Source organism: Aquila chrysaetos, chromosome 5 (assembly GCF_900496995.4).
Source record: "Aquila chrysaetos chrysaetos chromosome 5, bAquChr1.4, whole genome shotgun sequence".
Lineage (NCBI taxonomy): Eukaryota > Metazoa > Chordata > Aves > Accipitriformes > Accipitridae > Aquila > Aquila chrysaetos.
The window spans coordinates 42,794,219-42,808,515 of record NC_044008.1 but is presented as its reverse complement, the minus strand read 5'-3'; the positions used below and the strand labels follow the sequence as shown (position 1 = coordinate 42,808,515).

General features: G+C 43.6%; 1 protein-coding gene across 2 annotated transcripts in view; it reads right to left on the bottom strand.

Annotated features, from left to right (window-relative positions):
* Window positions 1–13,539, bottom strand: part of RORA (RAR related orphan receptor A) — a 391,429-nt gene extending 377,890 nt beyond the window's left edge. Inside the window, exons 1-2 of one of the 2 annotated variants that reach the window (XM_030015694.2) lie at window positions 13,525–13,539; window positions 13,137–13,381 (exon numbers count right to left, since the gene is read on the bottom strand). In XM_030015694.2, the coding sequence (XP_029871554.1) occupies window positions 13,137–13,381; window positions 13,525–13,538 (259 nt within the window). In that variant the 5' untranslated portion in view covers window position 13,539. Of the gene's footprint in view, window positions 1–13,136; window positions 13,488–13,524 lie in introns of those variants that run through there. The other variant, XM_030015693.2, reaches the window with a different exon arrangement.
* Between the last annotated feature and the right edge of the window lie 758 nt (window positions 13,540–14,297).

The following is a 14,297-nucleotide window of genomic DNA, read 5'->3' as shown; positions in this document are numbered from 1 at the left end:
CCACTGACCAGTAGTGGTATAATTGCCACTTGGTAAGGGCTAACCAGAGAGAGAGCCCTACAATCTCCTGAAGATTGTTAGCACTGCCTATACAGCAGAGCCTCTGCTAACACAGCTATGACAAAAACCCGTCGCTCTCCTCCCCAGCCCTCACTATCTCCAGCATGACAAGCTATAGCTTGACAGAGGACAATTTTTAAGACGAAAAAAATAATTATGCTGACATTGCTACAGTCTTCCCTTGAACACAGGATAAGCTGATAAATGGTCCCTTCTGCTGGCATAGCTGCATCCACAGCAGTTGTTTAGACTGCCATATCAGTGACGGAGTCATTTCCTGTGCCATCAAAACACACAGGTATCCCAGGGACACGTGGCTGCACAGAGCTCGTCTTACAAAGGGACACCTAGAGCAGATGCTGGACAATAAAGAAGGAAAACCGTTTAGACACAGCTGCTGCCTCCTCCTCTGACACTGACAGAGGGGAAAAATGCCAGACTTCTGCTTACCCCTACCTTCCGTAGGGAGGTAAATGCCTAAAAAGTCATACCTTGAATGGACAGGGAAATAATGGGTCAGCTCTCTTGTATGTCCTGTCTTTTTCTGTCCTCGTGATTTGAAACTCAATGCATCGCAGCTTAAACCTCCACACAGTGTAGTCCATAAGCATTTCCATGCCTTCTCAACTTGATCATGATCTGAAGAGGCCACAAGGGGCAACATTACTGATGTAGCAATACACAATCTTGTTTCTTATTTCCATGTAGGGAAATAAGATAAATGAATGAGAAAGCTACAGAGATAGGAACCGAGTCCAGAAAAAGTACAATACTCATTCTGACATCATACCATTACTCTGTCCCGTCCCAAATACATATTACAATACCATGTGATGTCTTAATTAAAGCTATTGCTCAAACATACTAAGATACTCTCTTTATCTTAAGCACATGTTGTGTCTGCAATAAATTCATTATAGCTTTAGACTTTTTATGTGACAAATAACACACCAGTAGAAGAGTAGTTATCATATAAAGTATCTTGGAACATTATGACAATAAGATGAGAGTAAGTCAGTAGAAATAAAACACTGCTGTAACTAAAATGTATTCTACCTGTAAGGGAGGAGGGACTGATACACAAGACAGGAATTCAAGAGACAGAGTAACAAGAATCCTGAATTTCATGTATACCTCTGCAAAGCTATCGCTTGACTACTTTTTAAAGCAATTTCTCTTACAAACAAAAAATAGCTTGTAGTAGCCTCTAATATGATGTTTAGTGCTTTTCAGAAGAGCCCAAAATCTGTCCCAGGACTGTCTACCAGAAAGTAAATGTTGCCCTTTAGTCACTGACAAGGTTTTGAAGAAGGAACTGCACAGTTGCCTAGGAAGTTAATTTCAAAAGACATCAACAACAAAAGGTATCTTAGTAGAAACTACCAATCCCAACAGCTCTTCCCCTTGATTTAAGGCACCAGGGAAAACAATATAAACCTTTTCAAGGGATGCTTGGAACTCGTCTCACCATTTAGGTTACAAAACGTATTTGCTTCATAAAGCTTCCTCACAGCACCCCACTGTTAGATCACAACTTTTTTTTTTTTTTTTTTTTTAAATATTTGCACTGTTCCTGGACCATAAAAACAGGCTTTCATTTTAATCTGCTTAACACACTGTGGGAAAGGGCTTCTAATTTCACAGCACTGAGATAAGACAAATAATTCATATAACACATTAGCACAACATCTATGGCAAAAGCATTTAGTCAGAGCTCATTGGAAACAATAGGGTGCTGAAGCAAATCTGTGAGGAACAACTGTTTGAGACCCCACCATGCACTAAAATACATTTTATTACATTCCATAGTAAACAAGATCACAAAATATTAATACATGAATTGTCCAGAGGCAGTAAGGCAGTAAATTCCCCTTCTCTCAGTAGACACCATAGCTTCCCCCACTACTCCAGTCCTTTTCCAAATGGTTTTGGTTTTTTCAGGCTGTTCTCCAAATCAGTCATCTTTCCTTTCTGCCCTTTCATTACACTTCTTCCTTAAGTGCCACATCTTTCTTTTACTGTTCATTACCCAAAACTACCCTGCTCCCCCTTTGGCTTCATTTACTTCCTTTCTGGGTTTGTTTTTACATTTTCTATTGCTGCCTTTCCAGAGCCAAGTTTGCTTCCAGTGTGCGTTCTGCTGTGTGCAGAGAAAAGCAATGCAACAAAATATTTTCAGTATATTGGCACAAGTCCCCACCTCGCCACTTGTGATCATTTGCTCTCAAATCCCTAAAGACGTTCTGCTTTGAACCTCTGCTGTGGAAAAGAAAAGAAAGGATATGTGGAAGAAATTCAGAGGAGACCTGCCAATTGCAGAGATCTGTGACAAGCCTTTTTTCCAGTCTCGAAACTGGGCTGAAAACAACAGGAAGGTGGACTTGGGAACACCAGTCAGCCATTTCAGCACATGGCTAGAACAGAGAAGCTCAACACTGGGACTAAATACATCTTGCTAAATGGAAGCTTGTGGCTATCTGTAAACCTAGCTGCTCTGTTGATCCTGGCTTCATCCAGAATCTTTTGTCCTCATCTCCTCTAAGATGAATGTTGTATGGGGGAGCATTCTTTGGAGAACTGAAATCAAAGGTTTTAGTGACAGAAGTCCTTGGGCCTGTTTCTAAGAGATGTAAGCACTGCTGTGGAAAGTTAATGACTAGGTAGAATTTTGGAAGGATTTTGCTTCCCTTTTTAAAAGAAAAAAAAATTATCTTCCCTTGTTCTTTTGCATAGCCTTGGATATTACACTACTAGTCACACTACAGCATCTCCATACTACTCACACTAGAGCATCTCTGGGACACTGCTGACCTAGCATGGTAATGTCAGTGGGGGCTTATGGCCAAAAAAATTAACACCTACAACTTCTCATGAACTAGAGCCAGGAATCTCTAAAAAGAGGTGAAGTGATATAGTGTAATTTACCCGCAAAACAAAAAAGAGAAGATAATTCAGTTGTGGTCAAACCCTGTTAGAAGCAGCCAAGACAGCATAAACAGATTTTGACAACTAGCCAAAATCTAGAGAGATAAATACCAATAAGCCAGGTCACCTCAACAGTCAGCTTTCTAGATTTTCTGCAGGTAAGTCCCTACAATTTGTTCCCCTTTCTGTCCCTTCTTCTCTCCATCAGGAAACAGAAGAGACTTTTTGATTGTTATAAGAATAGAGCTAAGATTTCAGCAATTACAAAATAAAATTTTTAGTAATCTTAGCAAACACATTCCATGCACAGCAACAGACAAGTGCAACTCAGGTTCTGCACACAAGGAAATTCTTGCTCATTTCTTAACAGCTGTTCTTATGTAAGGATATAAATTCTTCTCCAGCAACAGAGCCACATTATGATCCTGCAAGCAAAATTATAGCAGGGTAACAATATATCTGCCAAAATAATTACAACTACTTACCCAGGCCTACCTACCTGGAAAACAACAGTTAATTCATCTTTTTTTCCAAAGTAATGTTCATCAGTATTAGTATTTCATATTTTTCTTAGACAATTTCACAGTGCAGTTCCTGATTACTAGCAGTCCTGCTTTCATCTTTACTACAGATACTCCCCTAGCTCTGTACAGTGAAGTAGTATCACTAACATCAACAGAATCTTTCACGATGCTTAGTATTAAACACACATATAAACTGTCACAGGACCAAGTCTTCTGCCAGTAGAGCAGAACGCTTCTAATAGCCAAGGGTAGCTTTCATGCTGCTAACATATGACTGACCTTAATCGGATCTCTTGCAGATTCATGTTCATGAAAATCAGATTACTTCAGTTTTTAAAAATACACCTGATTTTAGCAGAAAATAATATACCATTACAAATGCCAAGAGTGTTGACTGGTAATGAAATCCGTAGAAGTGACCTACCGGTTTGGTTTTTTTAAAGACTCTCAAAGTGTAAAGACTGGCTGGCCATTGACAGGTGGGCAAAAATGCTTAGAGACTTGAAGTACAACACCACTACATATTTCTTTATCCATTATTGCTCTAAACATCAAGCCTGGAAAGAGTTGCTTTTGCCAACAGACTTACTTTTATGTGTATTATCTCAGAAACACTGTGACTCAATGTCAGATGTTAATAGGTCAGAGTACATTTCATTAGAATTTTTAAAAGTCCTCTCGGTAACAACCCAGGCAGTAAAGGACTCTTCCTAACTTCTATAATGACAACACAAACGACTAACAAAACTTCTCTTGAAGATTACACAAATGTAGTATGATGCAGAGAGAAAAAAGGTTTTTGATATGCCCTAGTTTCCTTTGAGATTGGTTTCATTTTATTTTATTTTTTAATATACACAGGATTTAGAAGATGCTTTATGCTGACAGTTTTTGACTTCAAGTAAAGTATTAACAAAAGCTGTATTTTAGCCTGTCTTATCAAATTTCAAGACTTCTTTCAAAGGAATAGTTTAAACCTTACCTTTCTGCCCTTAGTTAACAGATGTAATGCAGCACAGCCCTCTAACTGATTTACATTTCGTACAGACTTTGGCAAAGTCATCTATCAGTTCATACAAAGGCATTTTTTCCCCACCTCTACCTTTGAAGAGAAACTATGAGGGGAAATTCTACTTTAAAGTATTCTCACACTTCCATGACAGGAAGAAAATAAAACCTATAATCTGTATTTCACAAGCCTTGGCCTTGGTTTTATCCTTGACTGTATCCAACAGACCTTGCTTCAGTGCCAAAACAGTCAAGTCAAGCTCTACTAATACATAATTTAAGTGTTCCCCATGGTGTCTATGGTTTTGCATATATATGTATTTCAGAAGTTTATGGCATACACTTCTACATAACTATGGAAGAAGATTCCTCTGTCATATGTGAGGAGTTGGTAATGCTATTAGATGCATGCTTGATAGCACTTAATGCCAAATGGTTTACCTCTGGGGGTTTTTTCGTTTGTTTTGGTTTGGTTTTTTATTTTGTATTCATTCAGCCATATTTTCAAAGCCAGATGCAGCCTTCTTGGCCATATATTCACCATTCTTCACACAAACCACCTCTTCAGATGAGCACGCCCTTTCTAAGGATTTTTATGCGAGTAATAAAAAAAAGGTGTGGGGGGTGCTCTGTTCAACCTCCTTCTAGGTGTTCAGGAGTTTTCATTTCCATCACTTATCCATATTAAACACTTCCAACCCATTTGAACAGTTGCAGAACTAAAGCACACAGACATATTGTCAATTAATGCTGTAAATATCCCACAGTCTGTACAAAATGAAACATTTAAAAAGAACAGCAGCACCACAGTTTTTCACTCCGTGATCACTACACCTGTGTCATTAATCTCATGTACCCATGTGAGGTAAATACATAGTACAACTACAAACTAAAAATCAATAAAACCTTTAAAAAGGTTTAATTTGCTTCTGCAAGGGAGGTTATCATAATCCAACTCTGCTTTCTCACATTCTGCTAGCAATTTCTCTCAGCTCAGTTTCAACTGCTAACTTTGTTCTCCATCTTGCTATCTATCATGCTGTTATAATGCCAGCCCAAATGCTGTTTGTAACAGCACAGCAATTTCTCAGAAGTTGCCAGCTTCATAGTGTGTTCCTTTAGAAGTGCATGGAAATTATTAGATTAAATTACAAATAAAAGACTCTGCAGTTGGTCATGATTACGGGAACATTTATGTACATTCAGTTGATCGTGAATTTTAACTGTTGCTCCTTTACATCCTTTACAGTCCTTCTGTTTATATTCTGTTTTGCTAGATTATACAGGAAGTGAAATTGAAGACAACTGGAAAAGAGCTATAGGTTTTCCCCACACTCCCCAATATCCTCAAAAGAAAAGACTGTGACACCCACCTTCCCCATCCCCTACTAGCTTAGGGTAAACAGGTCCCCCACAACCATTTTTATAACCTCTGTTAATATAAGCACATTTCACATACAGCAGTGCAACTCACTATTTAAAGAGCACAACTGTACAGGAATCTGCTTTGCAAAGAAAGACCTGCAACATCCCAGTTATCACCCCTGGTTTGTAAGATTTCACATACCAGCATGGGACCAAACAATTAATACATCTAGAAATACCTGAAGAAAACATTGATCATACCACAACTGGTGATCACAATAGGGTAAGCAGCAGGATCTTTGATTATCTCACTGCTGGGGGTATCATTTTCAGGAAGGTATTTCAAACCATTTTCTTGACCATACACTGCCACTGAAAATATCTAGTAATTTTCTACAGGAATAGAGCTGTTTGACCCAATTCCAATGCAGATAATTATATTATCTGTACCTAAAATCCCTCTGAGTGTTTCAATCAGGTATGGTATTCTTCACTTTCTGTTCTGATCTGCTTAGCATGGCTGAGCACCATTAAACAGCTGTCAGATTCCACACAAGAAGTGGCTGGATTTCAGTAATAAGCAAAATGGTTCCCAATAGTGTTTAAAACACCTGGGGATCCTTCCAAATGAACAGTGCAATGAGGCTAAACTGTAAGATTAAACTGCTGTAAAAAAAGCCCCACAATTTCTTCAAAAAAGTACACACCCTAATACATTTAGTCTCTGGAGAGCTCAGTTGTTGCCAAGAATGAAACATACCTAGATGAGACTTCAGATAAGAGTATGAAGAATAATTCACAACCTTTACATTCAAGAAATTAGACAATTAACTCCTCGTGACATACAGCCCAAGCTATTCTCATGTTTCTATCAGCGCAGACCATCTACAACAGATATGCTGAAGTGCTAAACCATGAGTCAGAGAACAGAGCTCAGTATGTTAGTCCAGTTATCACAAAATACAATACCAGTCTCTTCTTCGTTTTCAGTCCAAGGAGATTTTATAACCAACATTTAAAGAAGCAAGCGAACTAATCCTGAATGCAGTTAGTAGTGAGAAGAGGCTTTCTAATCATCAGAACAGCAAAGCTGCAGAAAAGCCTCCTATCAGAACACTGGGGCCAAAATAAGCTAGCAACCCTCAAAACGAAGTTCGATCCGTTTATGACACAAATTGTGTAACATGGATCTAGTGATGATAGAGGATTTAGACTCTGCTCTGCAGGGCCCTCGTCTACATACCTGTAAGAATTTGTGCAGGTAAGGAGACATGAATTGTCTGCCAGCTGTGGGTATATATAATCTTAAAACTAACAGCTCTGTAAAAGACATTTCCAGAAGTGATTATCAGGGCTACAAAGACTGCCTCAGCAATAGGTAAAACACAAGATACTTTGGGGAAAGGAAAATAAACAAAAAAAAACCAAAAAAAACACCAAAAAACAAAACAAAACAAAACAAAAACCAACAAAAAAAAAGAGAGAGGAAGAGTAAACAAGACAGCAGAAATGTGCATGTGAAATGTGGAAGCTTCCACACATCCAAAAGTTTCTCCAACACCTTACCTGTAGGAACTTCCTCTTCTACCAAAGCCACAGAAATTCAGAAAACTACAGAATCTCCCTAGCAAGCTCAGGTCCAGCTGCAAGTGTACTGTGACAGAGAAAAAAATTCAGCTCCACTTGAGAAGCTGCCACTGCTTCCCCCCTCAACATCCTGCCCCAAGGAACTAAGATGACAGGAACTCTTTGATGGTATAGGTGCCTATAGCTAAAAGGTCTGGGATGGACAAACAGCTGAGGAGGTGACAATTGCCCCGCAGTACAGAAATGGAAGGCCCTAAGTCAAGTGTAATGTTCCATTTTGACAGCTCCCTGTGAACTATCTAGGCCCAGCACTCGCCTTTCCCTTTCCCTGCCTTCCACAACTGTGCAACACCGGCTACTGCTGCCTCCGACCATAGCCCCTTTGCTTCGTATTTAGAAGCAAGGAAGCACAGAGTCTGTAAACAATCCTTAAGCTACACAGCACCCAGACTTGCCAGTGCATTTAGATATACCCCCAATATTAATTTTTTTTAAATTTTTTGTTGGTGGTGGTTTTGGGTTTGTTTGGGTTTTTTGTTTGGTTGTGGGATTTTTTTTGTACACCTGTTCCTGTAACTGTGTGCCACTGAAAACGCATTCTTAAAAACATTTCAGCAGAGAATGGATCACCAGTTCATGAATTAATTTCAAGAGTGACACAGGTATCACAGTAATTTAAAACTAGGTTGGGCTTTTTTTCCCCTCTCTTTTTCACTGGGATAGCTCTCATTAAATCCACTGAGATCAATTGAGTCATTCCAGATTTTCCCCAGCTACATTTTTGTAGCTTATAAAACAAATACTAGAAGGAAAAAAGAAATTAAAAAAAAAAAAAAAAAACAACCAAAAAAAACCCCAAAACCCACAGACAACCTCCCAAAGTTGAAATTGCCCTTTCCATTCAAACACAGTACTATACCCAAAACTGAAATTGTCACACAGCCCGTTAATCTCCATTACAAAACATGTTCTTTATGTAGTAAAATTACAGCATTTGGTTGAACGATAACAGTATTTACATACTGGTTTATGAGCTCCTGAGATGTTTCTCAAGCAAATAAAATAAGAGAATAGGTTACGGTTTATTGAAATAAGAGAACTGCATTGTTCCTAAGAGAACAACATACCGCTGCTGTTATTGCTCCTATGCTACAAACATTTAAAACAATGCTGTCCTTTAAAGGATTCATAGCACATATTATTTACCAAAATAGGACTAAATCAGTGGTGCATGCAGAACAGCCCTCAATGATGACAAAGGCAACCCAAAGAATCTACAGAAAACATCCAAATTTATAAAATTCAGAGAGTCCTCCTGAAAACAACACATGAAATTTTGTAACGCAACTATGCTCCGTGGAATAGTCTAAATCCAGAAATGGATAAAATCTAGCAATAAAGGGTTTTTTAAAGAAAAGAGCACCACAAACCTACTGATGTCACTATTAATGATGTGACATCTCTATTTGTGGAGCATCACCCAAATTAAAACAAAACACAAAAAAACAAGCCCCCCCCCCCCCCCCCCAATCTATCAGTAGAGAAAGGATCAGGCTGAATAGATGACATGATAATAAATTCCAAAGGCTTCTGGAAAATAACAAATACTCTCAAGTACCACAACAGTGTGAAAACAAGAACAAGAACCTACATATCTGCAGCCTTCTATTATTAAATACAAGGCATCACAAAAAATATTTACACACAGCATCTTCCAATGATGCAAGAGCTGCCTTTAAATTTTTTTCGGCAAGACGTTCTCTCTTGATTGACTTACCACTGAGACCAAGAACTTGGCTCCAAAAACCAGAGCCTATTTTATCAGATTAAAAAGCTTTTTATATGCTCTCATTTTTAATGAGACCATAGTTCCCTATTAAAATATAGTTTATTCAATTACAACTATTTCTAAGGGGACTAGTAGAACATTAAGCCTTAGACTGCAGCATAGGGAGAACTCCATGGATGTCAAAGCCTGCAAAGTGAAATGAATGGCACTTAACAGTCACAGTCCAGGGCCAGAGCTATGAGTGAAACATTCTTTCTACTAACCACGGCAAACCACAAACCCTTGTTGCAGAACACACACGGACTGAAATTCAACCTGCTGGACAGTGACTGCTCTTAGGAAAATCTTAACAACTAGTGTCAGCAGTAAAAATATCCTTTTGAGGGGAAAACCAGGCTTTTTAATCTATTTCCTGCTTTCTCCATGTATGGTGTCAATTTTCTAATGAACACTTTTGATATCAGGCTGCAGGTCATTTTCCAAAACACGCAGGTAATGCACGCATATTCCTGTATATTAAATAAATCAGGTAACAATTCTCCATTTGAAAGGTGCTTTTTATAACTCCTGAATTTATGTTTTCAGTTAAGCGTTCTACACAGCAACACAAGCAGCATAACCTTAGCAAAATAAAAATCAAGTTATGCAAGGATCTGGCACTCCAAACATGTTTGTATATCAAAGAATAGGGTATTTTGGAATGCTAGCATTACAATAGCTAAAGCTTCACTTGAGAATTTATTCCACAGCAAATTTCCCCACTTCTTCATCAACAGCCCTTTCTTCAATTTTGTTTTCTTCATTCCCTATGTAAACTGGTTATTATAAACTCTGAAGTATCAAAGCAGCTTTGCAGCAGGTGCGGCTATAAAAATAAAGGATATGAAACAAACACTTCCAGTGTTTTAAAAGGTTTGCTAAGTCAAAAAATAAGGATTTTTAGACAGGTGTGTGCATGTGTACATATATCTAAGTATCAATAGATCACTCCATACAGACTGCACAAGAGTCCAGACCTGCCAGCTTACAACACATTGCAGAATCATGACCCAAACAGATAAATTCTTGAACTCAATACGCAGCTGAACATATGAGTTTATAAGGCAGCTGTTCTAAAAATAATTTCACCTGTACTGGTCACACATTAAGGTCACACTGTTGCCATAAGAAATACAGAACCATATTAAAAAAAAGAAAAAGGCAAGAAACCAAATTCTATTTCAATAGCTTAAAAAAAAAAAAAAGCTACCAGTCTATAGGGACACCTAACACCTAATCCATCAAGCCCCGATTTTAAGGAGCCAAAATGTTAATATTGTCAGGTTTTCCTGCACAGTTCTGTATCTTCAGGTTTTAACTATCAGAAAGGCATAATCAGGTGGTGTGTAGTGTGTAGGTCAATTTATTTCCAATACGGTAATTTATGCAACATTAGCACAGAATGCCAGCTCCAATTCTCTTACTGTTTGCACTCTAGGAGTAGACTTATATTTTCTGCCAACTCCATTACATCATCCGAAAAAACCCAAACATTTTTTTTTTTTTCCCCAATCCCCGCCACTCTCCTCTTCCTTCTCCCCTCTCCCCTCCCAAGCCCTTCAAAACCATATGCCGGCTACTGCCGTAAGCTTTATTTCACTTTACAGACCGCCAAGCCACAGTACCCGAGCGCGTTCGCTATTGTGTTGCACACGGATGCCTCCATCACTGACCTTCGTTTTTTCATTCAGACTGTTACATAACCCAGCGCCTGCCTGCGTGCGGCGAGTGTGAGCCTGTGCGAGTGTCCGCGTGTGCCTGCGAGTGCCCGACCCCCCCCCCTTCCTTATTTAATCCCGGGGGAGGAGGGACATATGGGTCAGCAGGTTAGCCGTACCAAAGCCTAAACAATTTGGGACCGCGAAAACACCCTCACCACCAGAGCCGCCTGCTCTTCCCAGCCCCCCCCCCCTCCTTTTCGCATCCGCACAGAAACGGCAGCCGAGCGTTACATAATTTATGGGATCCCAAAGTTACCCCCTCCCCGAGCCCGCCGGAGCCGGCTGCCGGCTCCCCGCCGCCGGCCCCACTCCCCGGCAGCACCATCTGCCCGCGCCGCCGGAGCCCTCGGCCGGGAGGTTCGGGGCGGCGGGGGGGGGGGGGGGCGTTGTGTAACACCCGCCAACTACGGCCGCTCCGCGAACATCCAGAAAACTCCCCGACAAATTAAGGAAATTTTCTCCAGTGTTTCTGATTAACCTCGTTACATAAGGCGCTTGCATTCCAAATCCACTCTCGCAAGCTCTAAATATACCCCGCGCAGCCAAATGCTCCCTGCACACACGCCCGTGGCCACCCGGCCTCCTCCGGCCAAGCCCGCTCCTCCTCGCCTCGGCATCCGCCTAACTGCGCGCTCCCTGCTCGCAAATCGCCTCTAATTAAATGTTTCGGCGTGTGTCATCTCGATGGCTTTTACTGTACGCGGATTCCCTGAGTGGGAAGCTGCCTGGGAAGGGGGGGTGTGGCCAAAAGGGGAAAAATACTGTAAAACACAAGCCGACACATGATCAGCCATATTCCAACCTACAACCAAAAAATCCCTCCGTCCGAGGAGAGACGGTCTCCCCGCCGCCGGCGGCCGGGCATCGCCGCCCCAGCCCCGGCGGCGGCCGCCGAGGGGGCTGCCGCTCCCGCCGGGCACGCACTTTTCCTCCGCCCGTCATTTCTTTCAACAGCCGTGTGTATTATTACATAGCGTTATTTCATTAATTTTTACCCATCACCGAGTGATTTTACCCGGCGAAGCCTCTCTAGCGCGCTCCCCCTCTTGTAAATAATTTATGAAGCGTTGCTCCTACAAGTAATTAAAGCGGCAGCCTCCTCCCTCTCGCACGTCTCGGCAAACTCCGGCGATGTTTGAAGCCGGCGCCCCTCACCACGCCCGCGGCGGGAGCAGCGGCGAGCGCGCCCTGCCCGCTCCGCTCCGCGGCGCCCGGCAGCGCGCAGCCCTCCCGCCGCCGGGGCTCGCTTCCCACCGCCGGGGCCGCTCGGGCACTACCAAGCTGACGCCAAACTTCCACCGCCCTGAGCACCTTCAGAGCTGACCCGCACGGCTAAAAGACGCAATCGGAGGCAGGAGGTTGGCAATTAGCTTGGCAGTTAAGCGACAGAAAAGGGGGGCTCGCCTGTTAGTTCGCAGCGTTTTATTCGGGGGGAGGGGGGAGCGAAGGAGAACCCACGGGAGCAGAGAGACCCTCTGCAAAGTTGTGCACCTTCAAGAAACAACAGCAACTACGAGATCATCCGCTCCGAGAGGAAATCATTTTTCAGATACACTTAAATGAATTAAGGGAAAACAGCGCGCAAGAGAGTGAATAAGTCGCCCGCAAACCGCACATCTCCTGTTTAATCGCAGATCCCCCATTCACAACAAGCCACAGCACACCAGTTGAGAAACTGTCAAAAGGAGACAGACGAGGGGGAGAAAAAAAAGGGGGGGAGGAAGGACACTGCAGCTTTAAAAGTTTGTTCCCTTGAATCCCAATACTCCTGCTGTTGCTTTATATATTTATAAAATTATGTAATTTCAGGGGCACACTACCCATCCGGATACCACAGGCAATAAACGAGAGAGATAGGAAAGCACCAAACACCGCTCAATATTTTCATTGCATTTGTCCCTCCTCCTGCAGCAATTAAAAGAAGCTATAAAAGTTTGCAAGGTTTTGCAGGGGGTAGAAGTGTGGCTTGTTTGCGTGCGCGGCTTCGACAAGCACGAGCAATAAACCAGGGGATTAAATTGCTGCATTTCCCCCTTCTCTCTTACCCCCCTCTTCCTATTCCCACCCACCCCCGATCCCACTCCCCCGGCCCCCTCCCCCTTCCCCAAGTCTCCCTACCTCTGCTGCTGCCGCTGCTGGAGTAGCTCTGCCTGCGGACGGGAGCCGGCGCATCGCTTTTCCGGGCCGGCTCCAGGTTCACCGGGGTGTCCCTGGCGCCGGCGGCCGCCTCGGAGACGCTGCTGCCCGGCTCACTGGCTGCTGGATCGGGGGCTGCCGGAGCGGACTCCATGTTTTTCCCAATGTAGATCGCTTGGAGATGGCGAGCTCCTACACTCCCTCTATCTTCTGTTTCCAGCGCAACTCTATGGTAGGAAAGCAGAAGGGAGAGAGCGAGCGTGATCCAGATGGGATGTGAGCTTGCCTGGCTGTGACCACAAGCAGCGCTAGCGAGAGCTGCACACCCCCCCGCCCCCGCACCCCCCGCGCTCCGCCGCCAGCCGCGCACCCCGCGCCCGGCATCGCCGCCCTCCGGCGCGGCCCCAGGGCGCGGGCCCCGGCCGGCCGCCGCGGCGCGGGACGGCTGCGGGCCAAGCCGGGCGGGCGCCCGCAGAGGCGGCGGGCGAGGCGCCTCACGGCCGCGGGCGGCGGCAGGAGGGGGCGGCGGCCGCAGAGCCCCTGCGGCCCCCGAGCGGGGCCGGGGGAAGAGAAGGTGCTGCCGTAGCCCAGGGCGGGCGGGAAGCCAGCTCGACCGCCGCCTGGGCTGGGACCCGCGCCTCGACGCGTTCGCGGGGCCCGGCCAACAAGGGCACCGGGCCCACGGGGAAGGAGCTCCCAGCTCTAGCCTCGGCACTAGTGGGAAGAGCTTCTACGCAGGGCTGTCTTTTCCCCCATGACTGTTTCAGCTGAAGCTGCATCAGAAGATGCCGGCTGGATTAAGTGTCTCGCGACCCACAGGTTTAGCAGCCACGCAGCTGGAGAAGGCGACGTTTCAGACAATACCTCTCTTTCGAGGAAGTACTCTTTGACATAGGACAAAAGGTGACTAGCAAGGTGCCAGAAAACCTCCAGATCCGGTCTGACTTCTGCGAGCACTCTGGTGCAGTTCATAGTCTCAGTAACGGTCAACTCCTTGTCCATTACCTGATATTAAAATAAGTAACAGCTGCCACGAACAGCGTGCTGAAGAACACATCCCTCTTGTATAACAGAGGCCATGTTACATGCAGCCCTACTGCCTCCTGCACAGAAGGTGCTAAAGCTGTCTGCTCTGTTTGCTTT